The following is an 18,122-nucleotide window of genomic DNA, read 5'->3' on the forward strand; positions in this document are numbered from 1 at the left end:
GTATTTCGCAGGAAAGCTAAAGGCATGCGAATCTTGGCATTTCAAAGCAACATAACAGCACGGAAAAAAGAAATGCAAGCAAATTTAAAGCACAGAATAAACAAATAGAAAAAAAAAAAAAAAACTATGACAAAATTCGGTTTTGACATTAACTGTCTTTTACATGATGTGACGGCGCAGTACCTTACGATAAAATTCATATGTTCAGTAGTGAGTGCCCACCTCAAAATTCGAACATTTGGCTGCAAATATTTCAGTGGCAAGGAATTTTTAAAAATACGATTAAGGGCATGTTTAGATTCGCAGTTTATCTCTGTGCTTTGTATTTCTTCACGTGGAATCTTTATCAGCGCCGTGTGTTCGCATCCATCTTTCGCTCTTTCAGCTGCAGGTTTGAGTCACGAGTTTTGGCGAAAGTCGATGTTATAATCGCAGCTCTTGGGGGGCGGGGTTGGGTCGTCATTCAGTAATAAATTGTAAATGCATCTCAATGTGATACTGGACGATCTTTTTCGGCATATATGAAAGACTTAAAACAGCAGACAAATCAACTAGAGCTGGAATCGAGCCTGCGATTTTATATGTTAGAGGCACATCGACTGCGACGTGAACAACACTTGAACAGAATGGTTATATAGATATATGTACGTGCACAATGGATTTTATACCATAATTTCATGCGAGCTAGATTCCTTGACTTCCGCTTGAAGTTATTTCTACACCTATATAATGAATTTTATTCTAAACATGAATGACAGAGACACGTACAATCTAGAGCCTATTTCAAGAATTGTGTTGCGCATATTTATGTACGTGTACAATGAATTTATTAGTAAGCATTCATTCTATACTGGATTTAGAAACCCCTTTGGGAATTGTGTTACAGATACATTATTTCTACACATGTATAATGAATTGTGTACGATGCATTCCTACTACAGTGTTGTAGACAATTGGATACGTGAACAATGCGCTTAACGCCAATCATCAATGCTACATATAGCATCTGGAGTCCATTTCTTGAACTGTTGTATATGTTTCTGCACGTCAGCAATGAATTGTTCATGTATGTATACGTTTTAAGTAGATACGACATATCAGTTGAACACAAATTTATAAATGAAAGGCTGCGCAGCCTGACGTTTGTTGAATATTTTAAGACAAGAAAATAGCAGTGTGTCTCAAGTGCTCTCCCGCACATCGTAGCAGTGTATACTGTACTTTTCAGAATGGTCTTGTGTCACTGGGTAATAGTGCCATGCGGTTGGTATCGCTGCTCTCTAGATCTCGCTACATTGGCTGAAGAATTAATTTGGGAGATTCGTTAAGTACTTGGCCAGGGCTCTGACCCTATTCCAGGCTTTCTGATTTCTTCCACCCACGAAGCGAATCTTCACAGTATAAATAACAATTTCTGAGCACTGTGTTGGGAACAAAAAAAAATATATAAAAGAACTACTGCTCTCAATGTATAGGGCCTGCATGTTGTACAGAATTGATGTATTACACATTATCCCTACCTTTTACTCCAGTTCTGTCCTGCATGTATTCGAAGGATTGGCTTTTGAAATATTTTACACATTACAGGTGGTTTAAAAATTATCCCAGTACTTTATTGAGTGCCTTTTAATATTCTGATTCACTTCCACGCCTCGTTGATTACACAGATAAACATTAACTATGAAACATAGTCGAAAAATGGGTAAAACAATTTTATTAAACCATTGATATAACCACGTGTACTTCACCTTCTGTGTAAATGAAAGGCGTGATACTTTCACGAATCGCTTATTATGTTAATAATGCGTTTACGGGCTTCTAATGGACACTTACACAGTCCGCTAGTGAAACCATCGAATCGTTTCTGATAGAACAACGACATGGGATTATACCATGGAAACCAATTCTGACCTGAGCTTTTTAAATACTGTAGAAATTCCGAATGCATGCCATGCTGCTTGCGAAGGGCCATCCGGGTTGTACGCATGCTTGTGGTGTTGTTGTATTCAGTGCATTTGACTGTTCCATTACAAGACCATGCGCTGGATGCTACATGTAGGTAGCACGAGGGATGTTATGTTTTAAAAAAAACAGCCTTTCATACAGCTAGGGGGTGTATATTCATCGTGTTGAACACTACGCCACACTGGATATATGAACAACTGGAATCAAAGCGCTACTGGACATTTTGATTAACGACAACGTATAAACTGGCATGGCACATAATATGCTCACTGAGTTAATTCGTTCTCGAAGAACAGTTCTTGCGTCTTTCCTTCATGATAAACTGTATTAGTTAATCGTGAGTCAGAGCTGCTATTAACTTCTTTTTACTTAAGTCCGCTCTAATTTCTAACTTCAAATGAACTCTTAGTTTTATGATTGTTTGTGTTGAGGATTGTTCTGAAAATGGTCTTCTAAAAGTTGAAGCACAGCTCCCATTATGATTGACTGTTTTTATATGAATGACACTTGGCCTAAAATTTACCACTATGCTTTCACTTTCGGTTTGCAGACTCCAGGACAACAGCAACTTCTGGCACGAAATCCACATCAGCGTGTTACTGTGAGTGTACGACTGCCCATTGGAAAATTCTGCCTGGCTTTTTTCTCTCCATCACCATTGCGGTCACGTGGGTGGCGTCCACAGAGCTGATAGTGGACATTTACAGACCAGGTTTTCTCTCGCCATTTTTCATCACTTATTTCAGCTCAGCCTGGATTATTCTCTTCTACCCTCTCTACATGATAATCGCGTCAATATACCTAAGAGGAACTGTCACCGGCAAAGATTTATTTAGGTACGTGATGGATTTATCTTACTCCAAAAATTAATAGTATGTTTTAGCAATGTGTGATATTTTAGCTAAACAGACCCAGATAGCACAGTTGGTAAAGCGTCCGCTTCGGTAGCGGTGGATCCAGAAAGGGCCAATCCTGGTTCCAGTCACACCCAAGACCTTAAAAGAGGAAGTTGTAACTTCCTCGCTTGGCGTTCAGCATGAATGGGATAGTGCAACGACTGGTTGATCCGTATCATTATGATTCGGTAAGGCGTCTCTGTGAAGCAACACTAGATAAAAGAGCGGTGGAAATCCGTTCTGCAACAAGGAGGCACATTACATGCACTTTGAGGATTTCTTCGTCGCCTCATGACTGAAACATTGTTAAGTACGATGTTAAGCCCCAAGCAGTCGCTCACTCACTATTTTTGCCAAATTTCTATGTCAACATCTGTTATACCGCTACAGAATCGACTGCTGCCAAAACTTGCTGACAGTGTACTCTGAGACCATAAGTAGGCACAAAGGTCCTGTGTATAAGAAGAAAATATATTGAAATTATTACGGAACTAAAGCTTTAGACAATACCCATATGGCGTCTGATGTACCCCGTCTCTTTTAACTTTTCACTTACATTAAGCTGTCCCTAAAACCATTGATGTTTACTGTTAAAGTTTCCATTTCACAGTGCCTCATAAAACGACGATCTCTACACATCCATATGTTGAACGTGTCTTTCACCGCAAAGAAAATGCAGAGTGAACGAATGATTTTCGCTTAGCGACACATTGGCAATATTTCAGCCATATAATGGCGATCAGCTTAGAACGCCCTTTCTTATCCATAATGCTACTCATAAACCCTCCATGTTATATGTATCAGTACAACTGCCCTTACCGTCGGTACAAGTCCCAGTCATCAGTCATTCCAGCTAATAACGGTATCCCAGTCCTATGAACTCCTTAAAACGTAGACAGGATAAGTACATACCTTGATTAAGATTTGACTGGGAGCCATCATGTAGGGGGAAGGCTCTTTATTGAGGCCACATGTGGGGGCATAAAGCTCGCATGGTGAGAGTACTGGCTTGAGTTCTCTTTGTTCAAAGAGCAATAGCTCACAGAGGGCTCACTGATGCGTCATCCAAAGCATTTGTTTATTTATTTATTTATTTTATTCGTGTTTCACGCCATAGTCAAGAATATTTACCTCATGCAGCGGCCAGCATTATGGTGGAAGGAACACGGATTGAGCCCGGGGGAGACACATCACTCAGAAAAAAGCATATTTCGGATACATTTACGCCATTTTTTTAAATACAGCATATAAAAAAAATGGTAACTGTAAACATTATATTTCGAAATGCATTGATTATATTACGGTACATGTCGTGCTATCAAAATAATATACGCCTGAGAAATCTTGCTTTGGGGGTTTACCTATCTTGTCCTATCTGTTGTGGGAAATGTCCGGTCTTTACGGATGTAAAATTTATTAGTGAAAAATCAATAGGATGATAAATGCTCGATGAAGAACATTGATGTATCTTTGTAGAACGTCTGTTAGCAATCCGCCCATCGGCAAACACGTAAAGTGCAATAATAGTGTTTCAAGATTCACAGGCATTTTGTCATGCACCAGAAAACAACAATGAAAAAAAAAAACCTTGTATGGGTCGATCTGTTCATCTTTGCTGTCGCAATATAAACAGATATTTTATCCCTCGCAGATGAAACGATGTCGAAGACAATAGCACTTAGAAATGGGTTTTCCTCAAAAAGAGATTTTGAGTAAACTGCGTTTTTGTTCAGTCAAGAATCAAATGTAAACACAATAGTGGGTAATCAATGCTCAGGCAGGAGATCCCATAAACGGTGTAGAGTTCATACATCAAAATTACGGTTGCCATGGTAACCGGAAAAGGACCACCGTTAGTTTGCTTTGAAAGGATTCTTCAGCCCCTTGAAGTACTAATGGCTAAAGAATAGTCTGCCCATTTTGTTGCTGTCGTCAGAATCGTTACTGATATGAGATTGATGTGGTGGGACCAGTTGTAGAAGAACAAGCACAGCACTTCCTTTACCCCCAAGTAAATGTAATTACTGTTAACAATGGTCCTCTATATATGCATGCTGAGACAAACATCATAAGATGATCTACAGAATACAGGCTTTGTAGCCGGTGTGACTATAACCCGTCCGGAAGTGTCCGGTACCTTCCTGAATCGTCCGGTACCCCCCTGAAGCGTCCAATAAATTCTGGAAGCGTCCGGTGATTCCGGTGTGGCCCGGTATCGTTTCAAAGCTTTATGTGATAGTTCCAGTGCCATCTTGTTGAATAAAACCATTTAGCAAACCACTAATGTAATACTGTGTATATATACTGATATTTCATACCGTCATGACCGCGAAGAATAATTGTGTATACAGATTTCTTGTAAACCAGCGCATGCGCTCTTAAGACTAGGACAAAGCATTATCCATACACTTGTTTAATTAATTATTCCTTACGTTTAAATGCCACTGATGTCATTCAAATATGTTGGCCGTGTCAAGCCGCTGACAGTTAGCAAAGACAGATATAAAATATGGGGCCGTGTGGAAACGGTATACTGTCTTGAACTTCCTCTAATATGGACAAACTGGCAGTCAGCGGAAATGGACGGGACAGTCGTTGTATTTATAGCTTTGAATGACGTCTTTTCCTGTGTCAACGCTTCACCTAGGCAATGTAGACATGACCTTGATTATGTATGTAAAGCACGTGCAAAAACAGTAGCAACGTAACGGTGATGTGGTATGACGAAAACGGGGACCCATGGAAATCTTACTAAAACCCAAGCTAAAAACATGAGTATAATAATTATTTCGTATTAGTAATCGTAAAACGTCTGAAACGTTTTAAACTGGATATTACTAGTTAGATTGTAGGTGTTCTACTCTGTCGTCTCTACTTGCTCTCCAGAAGGAAACACTGTTGTTTGAGTAATGCTGGAATTGATTTTGTTGTTATAACATGACACCGTGTCAAAATCAACTTAATATGATATTAATCTGATACAATCTTTGTGTTGAACTAATAGAGTATTCGTGCTCCTGCACCAACAAAAGAATCTGTTGGAATAAAAGAATACACTGATTTATTAGTTTCATTTGATTTCGTTAGAAATAGGCTTACTTTGGTTTAACTCCTTGCGATGAAAAAGATTGTATCAGTTATTTCGATTTTGGTGGCGAAAATAAGGCTGGAATAATCTAGTTGTACTACTAATTGTGTGGATGAAAACTTAGCAGGGTTAATTACAGGGTGGTTGGTGGAGTGGTGAAGGAATCGCGGAGCCATCCAAGATGCGATTCAATTTAGGACTTAGAGAGGGAATTTGTGAACTCGTTTACTCTCACTGTGATGGGGCCTTTGATGACGTCCGTTCAGTCTAACGTACGCTGAAAACCACTTCTTTTCCACCGGTATCACGTGCACATACATCTATGTAATTCCCAGGCGTCTAAATACATTCCTATAGCATCCGTCAAACAAACTGACGTTCTGTGTCAATAATCGCAAGACCAGTTTTCAATACAACGTTCAACATAGGTCAGCTGAGTGCTAAACATAGATAGTATGTGAAGCAAGAATTCTAAGGGAGTCATGCATAGAGAAGCAGTTTCGAATGATTCTAAGCGATTGTTCTAGATGAGTTACTTAAAATAGTCACCAACTTGTCTACCATGCTATCTTCTAGCTTGTCGATAATGAAAATATCTAACTCAGCTACGCTTTGATAAGAGAGTTCGTCAGTGACAACCAAAGGTTTTTGGTTTTCTTCCACCTATTAATAATGGCATAAGACAAGGAAATAAAAGCGAGACATAAGGGGCGGTAATAGGATAGAACACAGCTCCCAATACGTGGACAATATACCTGGACATTATAGGCATTCCTAAAAGATCCGTTCTGAATAAATAACAAATGTTCGAAGAGAAACCTTGGAAAACGTGAAGAAGTGTTCAAGGTTAAAGCAAAATATCCAACCATAATTATTCTTCTATGAAGGACTATTCAATTCAGAACCATGCATCGATTTAAGAATCGTTCAAAGTCCCTTTTGAATGCACATAGCGCGATATCTAGTCCGTTATTTATGAATTAAGAGTTACTCTATATTTTATCTGTGTTCCGAGAACCACCATCGATAACGCTTTGGTAGAAATAGCGCTGGCATTTTATCCAAAGCCTCGTCTAATACATCAGTGCTCTACATCATTTACTATATTGATCGTGTACGGTGACCTCGAGAGCTAAGCCAAAGCGCATACTGGTCTTGTATACATCTGTACACCCGTGTCATTCATAGATGCTGATCTCTCCCAGATATGAAAAAAAAAACCAAAAAACACTAAACGAAGAGCGGTGTTCGAGTCAGCCGCGCGCAGTTAAGAATGTCTTCATTATACCAAACCCACGTGTTATAAATCCACCTTCTTTGTATTACTATTTAATAATCTACATATAACACTGGGCTGGGTACGTGGAAAAGTCTACAAGCAACCTGAGGCTGGTCGTGGATTTCCCTTGGGCTCTGTTCGGTTGGAGGAAACCGGGCGGAATTTACGCAACTTGATACGCGTAGTCTTGAATAAGCTGGCATTTCTATTAACAGAAGTCCGGCACTGTGTATTTCTCTTCCTAAAAATGCCTTTAAATTAAACGCTTTATGCACGATAAGAATATTTCTTCAGCAAACCCTCTTGCTTTAGCAAAAAACATAGTGGTTCTGTGAAAGTAATATCGGTGCTTGGTGTTTCTGCTTGGTAATGATATCATTGGCGTCTAATACATTAGAATTAACATCACTGAATTTCCTTTTCTGCCTAGACTATGATGGCAAAGAGAGTATAATTTGTTACCACGACCACAAAACCGTATCTAAGGTAAAGATGACAAGAGGCTATATTTATATTGTTTTTCATATCGTGGCCTTTTATAGGGTTTAATGCTGATAATTCCTCTTTGGCAAAGATGCCCTCCAAATAAGCTAGTCTGTTGTTCTATACCATCAACTATTTAATCTAAAATGGTGCATGTCTCTGAAGTGTCGAACACACAGAGGGTTTATTCTGAATTGGTTTAACCTCAGCCAAAGAATTTTTGTGATTCTAATGGCTCCAATGTCCTTTGATCTGAAAAAAAAGGCTGACAACCAGAGCACTGATTGGGCACTATTGAAGCTTTAAAAATATACAGAACTATATCGTATGAAAACCTAGTGATATTACTTTGTGAATGTTTTGATTTAAAGAAGAGGCTGTTACATGAAGTGTTACATGAAGTTCACCGTTCGTTTTTCACCGGTATGGCGAATTTATCTATTTATTCATTTATTTATTTGATTGGTGTTTTATGCCGTATTTAAGAATATTTCACTTATACGATGGCGGCCAGCATTATGGTGGGAGGAAACCGGGCAGAGTCCGAGGGGAACCCACGACCATCCTATCAGGCTATGGCGAATACCTTAATGTAGACACGGCAGGCCTTCCCGAGGGCGAAAATCTTTGCCCTACATGAGGGAAAATTCATCAGTTATACGTGGGGGTATATAGTTTGTAATTTAATACAGATCAGTATATAAAAAAATACTCGCGATTTTAAAAAAAAAAATAATTCTAAACTGAGATGGTTTTTCAAATACCGCAGTTAATGACAAAACTGTATTTTTTATTTAGCATGTGGTTTAGACGTGAAATCGTTACCCAGAAAGCTGTTTGCAAATTTCTTTCACATTTTTCTGGAAAATCTAGATACGGTTGTTTTCTTACTGATATGAAATAGACGTGTTTGCGCACATGTACAAGCTGGGTGAGAATAGCATGATCGATTTTGCGGACATGTTGTACTCGAGACATATTTTAGATACAAGATATCTCCTAATACCGTTTTGATGTATGGCTTTTTTTAAATGCCATGTGTTGTTATTTTTCTGGTAGCATGTGCACTGGACAGTTTAAAGTAGACTGATGGAAAATTAGCCTGGGGCGGAAGTAGTGCGGATAACGTTTGTACGAGATCTCCAGCAGCACGCAGACTAGGCCGTGTTTGCTCAAGATCCCTACGGCTGGGTTGATATCAGTTCCGATAAATTACCCTACGTCCTTATTTCACAATTCACGGGAGGATATTTGCGTCGCTTAATTTTCTGTTAAGAGCTAAGGCCAACCATTTATTGTATACTCATACCAATATATCCAGGTTTTGTGCAAAGCAGCCTTGTATCGCAGCGTATAGTGATTGCATTGATGTCGTAGGCGGATTAAAGTCACGAGCTATATAAGCCTTATTATAAGCATATATATCACCAGCGACCCGTAAGCTAATGGTGCACTTTATGTTCCGGTGACAGCTTTATGATGGGAACTGTTTAACATCGGCTAAATCCATTTGAAAAATCCATTTGGAATCTAATAAAATTTGCACAGGAATGAAAATTTAACTATTCAAGTAATCGGTATAAGAAGACACAACAAAATACTACTGGCGTCATTACATACGAAAGAAGACATGACAATATGACTGGCGTCATTACATGCGAAAGAAGACATGACAATATGACTGGCGTCATTACATGCGAAAGAAGACATGACAATATGACTGGCGTCATTACATGCGAAAGAAGACATGACAATATGACTGGCGTCATTACATGCGAAAGAAGACATGACAATATGACTGGCCTTATCACACGCGATAGAAGACATGACAATATGACTGTAATCATTACACGCTATAGAAGACGTATAAATATATGTGGAGTGAATGTAAACGACAGCAAACGTGCAGATGTCGGGTGTACACGATAGAAACTATGCCGATATCGGTGAAGCATTGTACACGATAGAAGACATGGAGATGTCGGGTATCCATTGTACGCGATAGAAACGATGCCGATAGTTGTGCACGATAGAAGATATGCAGATATCAGTGCTTTCACATACTAACACGGCGTCCAGCTTGTTGAACACGTAACACTCTAAAACATGAAAACAGAACAGAACAGATTTTTCACCATATACAAATGACATTTTGCGCTGTACTAGAGGAACGTGTGTAGTATTGCGCATGTAAAATTTTGTTCGAGTATTTTTCTTTTGGTTTTCCTCGTTACAGAGCAGCCAAGGTAGTAGGTGTGTATGCCTACACTCAAAAAAACCCCGTCTGAGTGATGCTATAATGCATTCTGTTATTCCAGCACATTGTTCTGTTAAACATAACACACGTATTCTATTAATTTAACATAAAGGTTCTATTACACTAACTGGATATTATATTCAGTATGACACAGTAATATGTTATAATATAAATCAGGCAACATATTGTCTGTTAAAATTCACGGAATAATTTCTTGAGTGTAAGCACAGTTGTAGCATCATATGGCCTTTGCGATTTACAGAAAATTGATTTGTCAAGGTTGTCGCTGACACCTTTAGCATAATGCCTGGAACAGTTTGATGCATGCTTTTTTATATATGCAAGCCGCCCTTTACATCTGATGTAGCGTACAGCCTACATGTGCTCAGCTCCATCTGTGTTGGCCTTGGGCAATAATGACCTTGCAATAGCTCAAAATCCAGGAAAACATGACCAGATATACATGTATAGAAGAACACAAAGAACATCTTTACTCACAGTTGTAGATTTAAAAAAAAAATTAAATTAAATGTGTTCCATGAATTAAATTCCAAGATGAGTTTCGTGGACCATGATGTAAGTGATAAAGGTCCCCGGCGTAATGTCAGCTTGTTTTTCGTTATAATATTAAGCTTGACGTTGACTATTTTTAGTAATGGTATTTAAACAGTCTTTTATTGGTGGGTATAAAGAGTTATTTCATCAATAAAAGACACAAAGCTGTGTTTTTGCTTAGGAAAACTTCTTTTAACGTCACAGTACCAAAATAAGGTTTTATGATTCATGATATTCATGATATCCACCTTTGAATGCTTTCACATCCTTACAAAATTAGGATTATGGTGGGACGAAACTGGACAGAGCTTGGGGAAAACATACTACTATCCGCAGAGAGTCGAGCTGGCAGACCTTGTCAAGCACGACCCGAGCTGGACTTGAACTCACCACGGCGACACCGGTGTGAACGCCATTGCATTAGAAACAACATGACACTTTAGCGGTCTTAGATGACTTTAAACCAAAAGCAAACAGAGGCTAAGAAAGTCAGACAGTGGAGAAAGAATGTCATACGTGTAAATAGAAATCATACCATATATCCTTTCTTTCTGTTTTAACTGACTGTTTGCACAAGTGTTAATACCTTGAGACATATGATTACTTTTCCCGAAATTAACCCCATCTTTTGATGATCAGCATTACGCATAAGATGAACAAAAAATCACATGCTGAATAGGTGGACTTTTACACATTGTCATTTCCATGCAAGCCTTTTCGCAGTCACAGCGAGGTACATGTATTTCTATTCCCTGACCAGGGGCCTCCATGGCTCATTTGGTTAGCACGCTAGCGCAGCGTAATGACCCAGTAGCCTCCCATCATTGCGGTCGCTGTGAGTTCAAGTCCACCTCCGGCCGTACGTGGGAATGTTCGCCAGCAACGGGTATCTGCCCTGTTTCCTCCCACCATAATATTGACAGTCGTCTTATAAGTGATATTTTCTTGAGTACGGTTTAAAACACCAATGAAATAAGGAATAAATTTTCTGACCAAATTAATGAGTTTTGAACCTTGCCATGTGCAATCCTTTAGTGTTTTTTGTAACCTATGACTTCCGGCCAACGAGTGTTCTGAGGTTACTAAATATGGTACGTAAATCAATGTGATTTTCTACGTTATAAGCCGCACGTATTGCGTCACTTGAGCTATAAGCTGTTTAATGTATGGACTTGACTGGATACACTAGTCTGTTCGATCTACAGTATCTATATGTGTATATTGCTTATCGTGCATTGATCTCATATTCAGTTTTCTAATCTTTTAACTTGGTTTACGTGTAAAATGGTTAGAAGATTGGTGTGGTGTTATTTTGTAGCATTATCATTTTATCTGGTTTGCATTATACTGTCAAATAATGAATATTTAAAGCTGGTGATCGTAATGCCATATACGATCAGATTTGTGGTATATAAATATTGGCATTGACAATTATATAACGACGAGGTGAACACGGATGTAAGCTGAATGGCAAACCCCAAAGCAAAATCCCTGCAGCAGGAGCCGGATTTGAACTTTCGACCTCACTGATCAGTGTATATGCACTCTTCTGAACTCGATAAAAACAAACGCTGTGACACAACCCTCATGAACTGGCCCGAGTTGTGTGTATAGCTTAAAAGGCTCACATATTTTGCGAGATTTCTCTTTGACTGTGCTATATATATATTACCAGCAAAGATCTCAGTGGAGCAAGTTTATATCTGGTGATATTTAGAACGACGCAATAGGACAGGTAGTATCTGCAGCCAATATAACCTGTGTTTATCAACCACAATTAAAACTGGTCGCTTGGCCGGGCAATCCCGATTCCTCTACCCTTAATAAAGGCCACCATCATTTAAGTTAAAAATTCTTTCACAGTAAAAAAACTGTTTCTAATCTACATAAAAAATAATGTTATTCCAACTTTTTGCTTTACAGAGACAGTTTACAAATCTACCGTAAACAGACATTTCAAGTCCTACCATTCCTGTGGAAAACTACTCTTTTCTGCCTTATGTGGACGCTCACAAATTACGTGTACATCCGGTCAATTTTGATTTTGTCAGCAATGGACGTCACTGCGTTGTTCTCAACTAGCCAGAGCTTTGTTTACATGCTGTCATGGATAGTATTATTTGAAAAATTTGTTGCTATACGGGTAAGTTATTTATCTATGAATTTATTTGTTTCACTGGTTCATCTTACACAAAAATATTTCACTTATACAATGACAGCCCATAGTATGATGCCAGGCAACCCTTCAAAACCAGGGGGGAAACTCACGACCATCCACATCTTACTGGCAAAACTTCCGACGTGTTACTTTTATCACAATTTTCTAAAATTAAATTTAAAACGAAGTAACTTACATTCCAAGTCGTCGACTGAAACTAATTCCACTGAAGTCCACAAACTCAGTTTTTAATTTAGTGAGTTATTTTCAAGTTTGAAGTTTGAGCGTCCAGCGGATATAGTTCTATCTCAGATTGTTTTTTTTTAAATTAGATATTCTTTCCCTCAGCTCGAACACTGAACTTGCGTGTATTTATTCCCAGTATAATCCTTTGAAGTCAAGGAAAATTCCACCTTAATTCATATTCAGATGTAAAAGAAAGGCCTTTAAACACTCTCAAGAAAAATTGGAAAAAAAATTTTTCCTAGAATAAAGTGTATAAAACACTGGGTTTGGCGATATCTGTTCACCATATTTTAAATAATGGTCTTAGATCCAGCTTCTGCATTTTAGCACAAAGAGTGGCCTGGAACGTACACTTTATATAAATCATCCGTATTAAAACACGGAAGTGACGTCAATGATACCCATTAATAACCGTTTCGAATCATGTGTTTCAAAAGCTCTTTGTCATAAAATGATCAAGACAATGTTTCGCGGTATTTTATGTGCTGTAGACATTTTGAGAGCGTTTTCATGTCATTGAATATTACAAAAGATATTAAAACAAAGTAATTTAACATTAAACTTGACTTTTGCCGTTGACGATCTTAAGCTAGCCTTTCCTTGTTAACCTGCATGGGATCCTGACGTCAAAACGCATATTTCCTGCTATACATGGTACCTCAAAGGCTGTCATAAAAGTATGAAAGAAAAACGAAATATAAATTTGCCATAAAACACATCAAAGTCACAGGCATGTCGTATAAATCAACCATGTAAACAGGAAAATATTTGCGTGATTGCTATGTATATAATTTGTCTTTCAGATTGTTGCTATGATATTCTCAATTACCGGAATAGTATTATTTGCATACGTGGACGGATTCGGTAGCCCTTCAATGTGGGGCGTCGTACTGGCGGCGGTCTCCGCATCCTCTGCCTCTGTACATAAGGTGAGTCTGGCAAAAGTTGTCTCCCCTCTTATTTAACGTTCTGGTGTACGTATTGTTCGTCTCGGCGAAAATCTGTTTCTGTTATGCCTTAAAGGGAATGAAAGCAATGACATGAAAGGGAAGGCCAGTAAACATTATCCGTAAAAATATTTCAATTTGTAGTTTTTTTTTTTAGTTTTCCAATTGAGTAAGACGTCCTTATCTGAATTTTACTGTGGCACATTAACATGGTGACCGTCGTAAACCTTAATATGACTATGTCCTCGGAAACACGCTGAACTCAGAAACCCGATGATCTCAGAAACACGCTTATCTCTCGATGACCTCAGAAACACAATGACCCAAGAAACACGATAGCCTCCTGAACACGATGGCTTCGCAAACACGATGACATTAGAGACATGATTACCTCAGGGATACGATGACCTCAGAAACACGATGACATCAGGGGCACTAAGATTTCAAAACACGATGATCCCAGAACACGATAATCTCAGGAACACGATGGCCTCAGAAGCACGATGACCTCGGAAACACTAGGACATCAGAAACTCGATGACCTCAGGAACCCGATGACCTCAGAAACTCGACAGCCTCAAAAACACGACGACTTCGGGACCACGATAACCTCCGAAACACAATGACCTCAAAAACACGACAACTTCTGACACAAGACATCAGGCCGTTTACACATTGCCATTGCTGTAGGAAAGCTGCTCAGATTTTGCTATTGTTGTTCCGTTTTCCAGGTGCTCTTTAAAAAGTTTGTTGGAGACGCGTCTTACGGTCAGACTTCGTTATTCCTCAGCTTAATAGGTAAGCCACTAAATCTGAAGTGTTGCCAAACCTTTAACATTTACACTTCAAAAAAATATATTAAACTGTACACTGGTTGAAACAAGTAATTCAACTATCCAAACTCCGGCCAGTATACATCGTAGGCGACTAAAATTCATTTTGCTGTATCAAGGAGCATTTGTGTATTATGTCAGCATGAAGAGATCAAACTGTCTATATATGCACCATGACGTTATGTCGAGATGGTGCTTCAGTTCTGCAAGTTGAGTGGATTGTGTCTGTGAAGAACCGTGTAACTGCTGGCTTTATTCGTCCCCGTTTTAAAACGTTTTGGTCGCTGTATGTCGTATTTCAACCTAATGATGTAACGTTTTGAAGACAGGTGTGTCACACTATTTCATTTAGTTTTCAACCATGCGCAAAGATCTTTGTTTATTGTCAGCCATTTTAGATTATTACATCATATAATAATTGCCTATACAAAGATGTTCGTTACTTCCTCTCGTAATGAATATTCGTGTCTTATGTCGTCACAGGCGTAGGGTGCATTGCCTGTTTATGGCCAATCCTACTGGCTCTCTACTTCACGCAGGCGGAAGCTCTCGATTTTTCCGTTATTCCATGGGGCTACTTATCCGGTGCAAGCGCCCTTATGTTTGGTAAGTCGGATCTGTTTATGTCTTAAGGGCACTGTTGTTTTAGAGTACGCGTTATGTAATATGTGAATATTAGAGGGTAAATCGGGTAAACGGGGTTTACTTTTCTAACCGCCTCAAAACTGGAGTAGAATTTACGATCCACAGAAGTAAAAAGTTAAGTCTAGATGTAGAAAAAAAAACAGAAAGAACAAATAATTGGCTAAATCAATTTTGTCTAGGATTGTGGGCAAAGGTTCCCACGTATTACCGGTGTATTCCGGGCTTTTGCCAGTTAGATTTTAACTGTTAATGTAAATGCTTATAGTATTGCGTTACACGTCCACTAGCAGCAAGTGAAGAGATCTCCTAGTCCTGACTGTACACAGGTCGATTTTGATGAATTACTTGATGTTTAATTTGATGTTATTTCAATGCTGTATTTACAGTGTACCAGTCCATGGTGTATTATGGCGTCACGGTTACGTATCAAATGTTCATTGGCCTCGGTTTGGTGTTTGGACTTCCCCTATGTGCAGGTATGACAAAACGTTCATGCTCTTCATGGTGGGTTATCGCTCCTTGAACAGTGTGTAACGCTCTCTTTCTACATGTGTAGCTCTGTTACTTTCAGCTTAAAAGTCGTGTATATCCAATTCCGCCTAACGCCGTACGCAGGAAGTTTGCCATGTACGGCCGGGGTGCTGTTTATGTGCACACTGGTTCACTTTTCACGTAACACTACTGGAAAAATTTAGAGCGTAGAGAAAAAAAAATAAAAAGAAAAAAAAAATCACCAGATGATTAAAATAAATAACCTTAATCTGAAGTGCCCTTAACAACTATCTATAAAAAAATATACAATGTGCTGGAAGCTGTGCTGAGAATGACAGCGCTGTCGGGGATGTAGCTGTTGATAGTGATATATTCCTGTTCTAGTAGGGTAAATTTTGGATATGCGCATGCGTGGCATTTTCTAACTTAACATCGGCCACTGACGGGTTTTTTTTTTTTTTCTACACCAACAGCGGCAGACCTGCATTGGAGGGACGACACATTCCCGGGGATGAAGACAGCAGCCATTGTTCTCATTGCCATAGGACTGTTGTTGATTCTCCTCCCTGAAGACTGGCACGACAGTTTCTTGAAACTTATTCGGTGGAAGAAGAGGTCCGACATGCCCCCTGTCGCTCAAACGCCGAGGTCACGCCTCCGAGGAACGGCGTTGTCACTCTACTGAGATCACACACCCATTCACACGTGAAGTAAAACATATCACCCCAAATGTACAGTATTTGTGTGCAAAAGATCACCTGTGTGTAAAAGATTTTCCAAAGTTATAGCACACTTTGGAAAGAGACAATTCACGTCACAATGACAATCATTTCACTCAGGATAGTCAAAACTAATGGTAAAATCTCATGAGAAAATGCAACAGCTGGAGAGTGGACATGAGTATTCAGAAATTTGTCAGATTAGATTTGTCCATGATCAGTAAAACATCAGACAAAAATCTTTTTGGCAGTAAAACAAAACAGTCGAACTTTTCACCATACAAAGTACTACACAGAAGTGTGTGTGTGTGTTTTTTTTTCTGCAATGACAGTAACAAAAGGATTTATTTTGACTCAGAAAGTGCCGTGTTTGTCATGGCAGTGAATCCATACCATTGTTGACTAAAGATGACTAATATATGTACCACAAAACCACAGTTTATACCAAACACATCTCCATGTGTCATCATTGGTATGTATCGTTTTTTGATTTGAATCCGTCATACACATTGTCGTTGTTTGAAAACAACCGAAAAAGCGAGGTACATTTTTGGACGCAATAACTTGAATCCAAGGAGGAATTATCATTGTTTTCCTGCAACACCTACGGTGCAAGAGGTGCTCAAAAATGGACACGGCATGTACGGGAACAGACTGCATATTCTGGACCGAACTACTTTCGTATCGTTACAAGGAATTTGTGACAGGGTATCAGCATCGTTTTGATCGTGCTATATATGGCAGTCGAGACCTACACGTGCTCGACTAAGTGCTTAAAAAAGGAAGTGCTATTTCAAATGAAACCCGCACTCGAAATAGCTGACCAACTAACGACTAATTGTAATTCTCATACTCTATTTGAAGGGAGGTAACTCTGAAATCCAAATGTTTTAAATCTACTCCGCAAAGCACGACAGGAGGCTCAAGACGAGATTGTTCTATACTGTTCATTTTGTTAAAAGCATGATCACCTGTGACCGGTTTCATTCAGATGTATGGTTCTGCAAACACTGCGCCAGTTCAATGAAGATTTTGTCGCAGCCTCCAGACCTTATTTATATGTGTTCTCGAATGAATGAATGAATGAATGCTTTGGGTTTAACGTCGTCATAGGTATATAATCATTAGATTTGTGTACATATACTGTATATTCTTGTGGCAGGCCGAGTCCATGCCGCCAAAATGCTACCGTCACTGAAGTAATATGCCGAGGACACCAGACAACCCACCCAGTTACATTATACTGACACGTCTCTTTGCTCTAATCTCTCAGTGCTGAGCTTCAAAAAGAGGCGGCAGTAAGTACTATTTTCAACACGTCTCTACATGTGACATGACATCGGGTCGTGGCCGGGTGTTCAAAGCGCTTTCGTTTTAATCACTACGCAAAAACAAATGCAAACTTTTTGTAGATTCCCCTGATCTCACTGTTCGTTTGGCCTTAGCGACGTTATTCCGTCGACGACGCTCGAGACAGTTTCACGAACGATCAAAGCCCACCTGACTTCCACCAATACAGTATGGCAAAGTTAACATTCACATGCCATAGACCGGTGTTT

General features: G+C 39.2%; 1 protein-coding gene across 1 annotated transcript; it reads left to right on the top strand.

Moving 5' to 3' along the window:
* The first annotated feature begins 1,698 nt into the window (after positions 1-1,698).
* Positions 1,699-16,821, top strand: LOC135463953 (solute carrier family 35 member F4-like). The gene is made up of 8 exons (XM_064741423.1): positions 1,699-1,702; positions 2,516-2,801; positions 12,447-12,666; positions 13,731-13,856; positions 14,606-14,672; positions 15,191-15,313; positions 15,739-15,828; positions 16,318-16,821. The coding sequence occupies exons 1-8, from the start codon at positions 1,699-1,701 to the stop codon at positions 16,527-16,529; spliced, it is 1,128 nt and encodes a 375-aa protein (XP_064597493.1). The 3' UTR covers positions 16,530-16,821.
* Positions 16,822-18,122: the final 1,301 nt, after the last annotated feature.

This window comes from Liolophura sinensis, chromosome 3 (assembly GCF_032854445.1).
Source record: "Liolophura sinensis isolate JHLJ2023 chromosome 3, CUHK_Ljap_v2, whole genome shotgun sequence".
Classification (NCBI taxonomy): Eukaryota; Metazoa; Mollusca; class Polyplacophora; order Chitonida; family Chitonidae; genus Liolophura; species Liolophura sinensis.

What these genes read in the sequence shown, in the direction of transcription:
- LOC135463953 (XM_064741423.1), top strand. An exon ending in AAAAATTTGTTGCTATACGG is followed by an intron (nt 12,667 to 13,730) that starts GTAAGTTATTTA and finishes TTTGTCTTTCAG; the next exon opens with ATTGTTGCTATGATATTCTC. An exon ending in CCTCTGCCTCTGTACATAAG is followed by an intron (nt 13,857 to 14,605) that starts GTGAGTCTGGCA and finishes TCCGTTTTCCAG; the next exon opens with GTGCTCTTTAAAAAGTTTGT.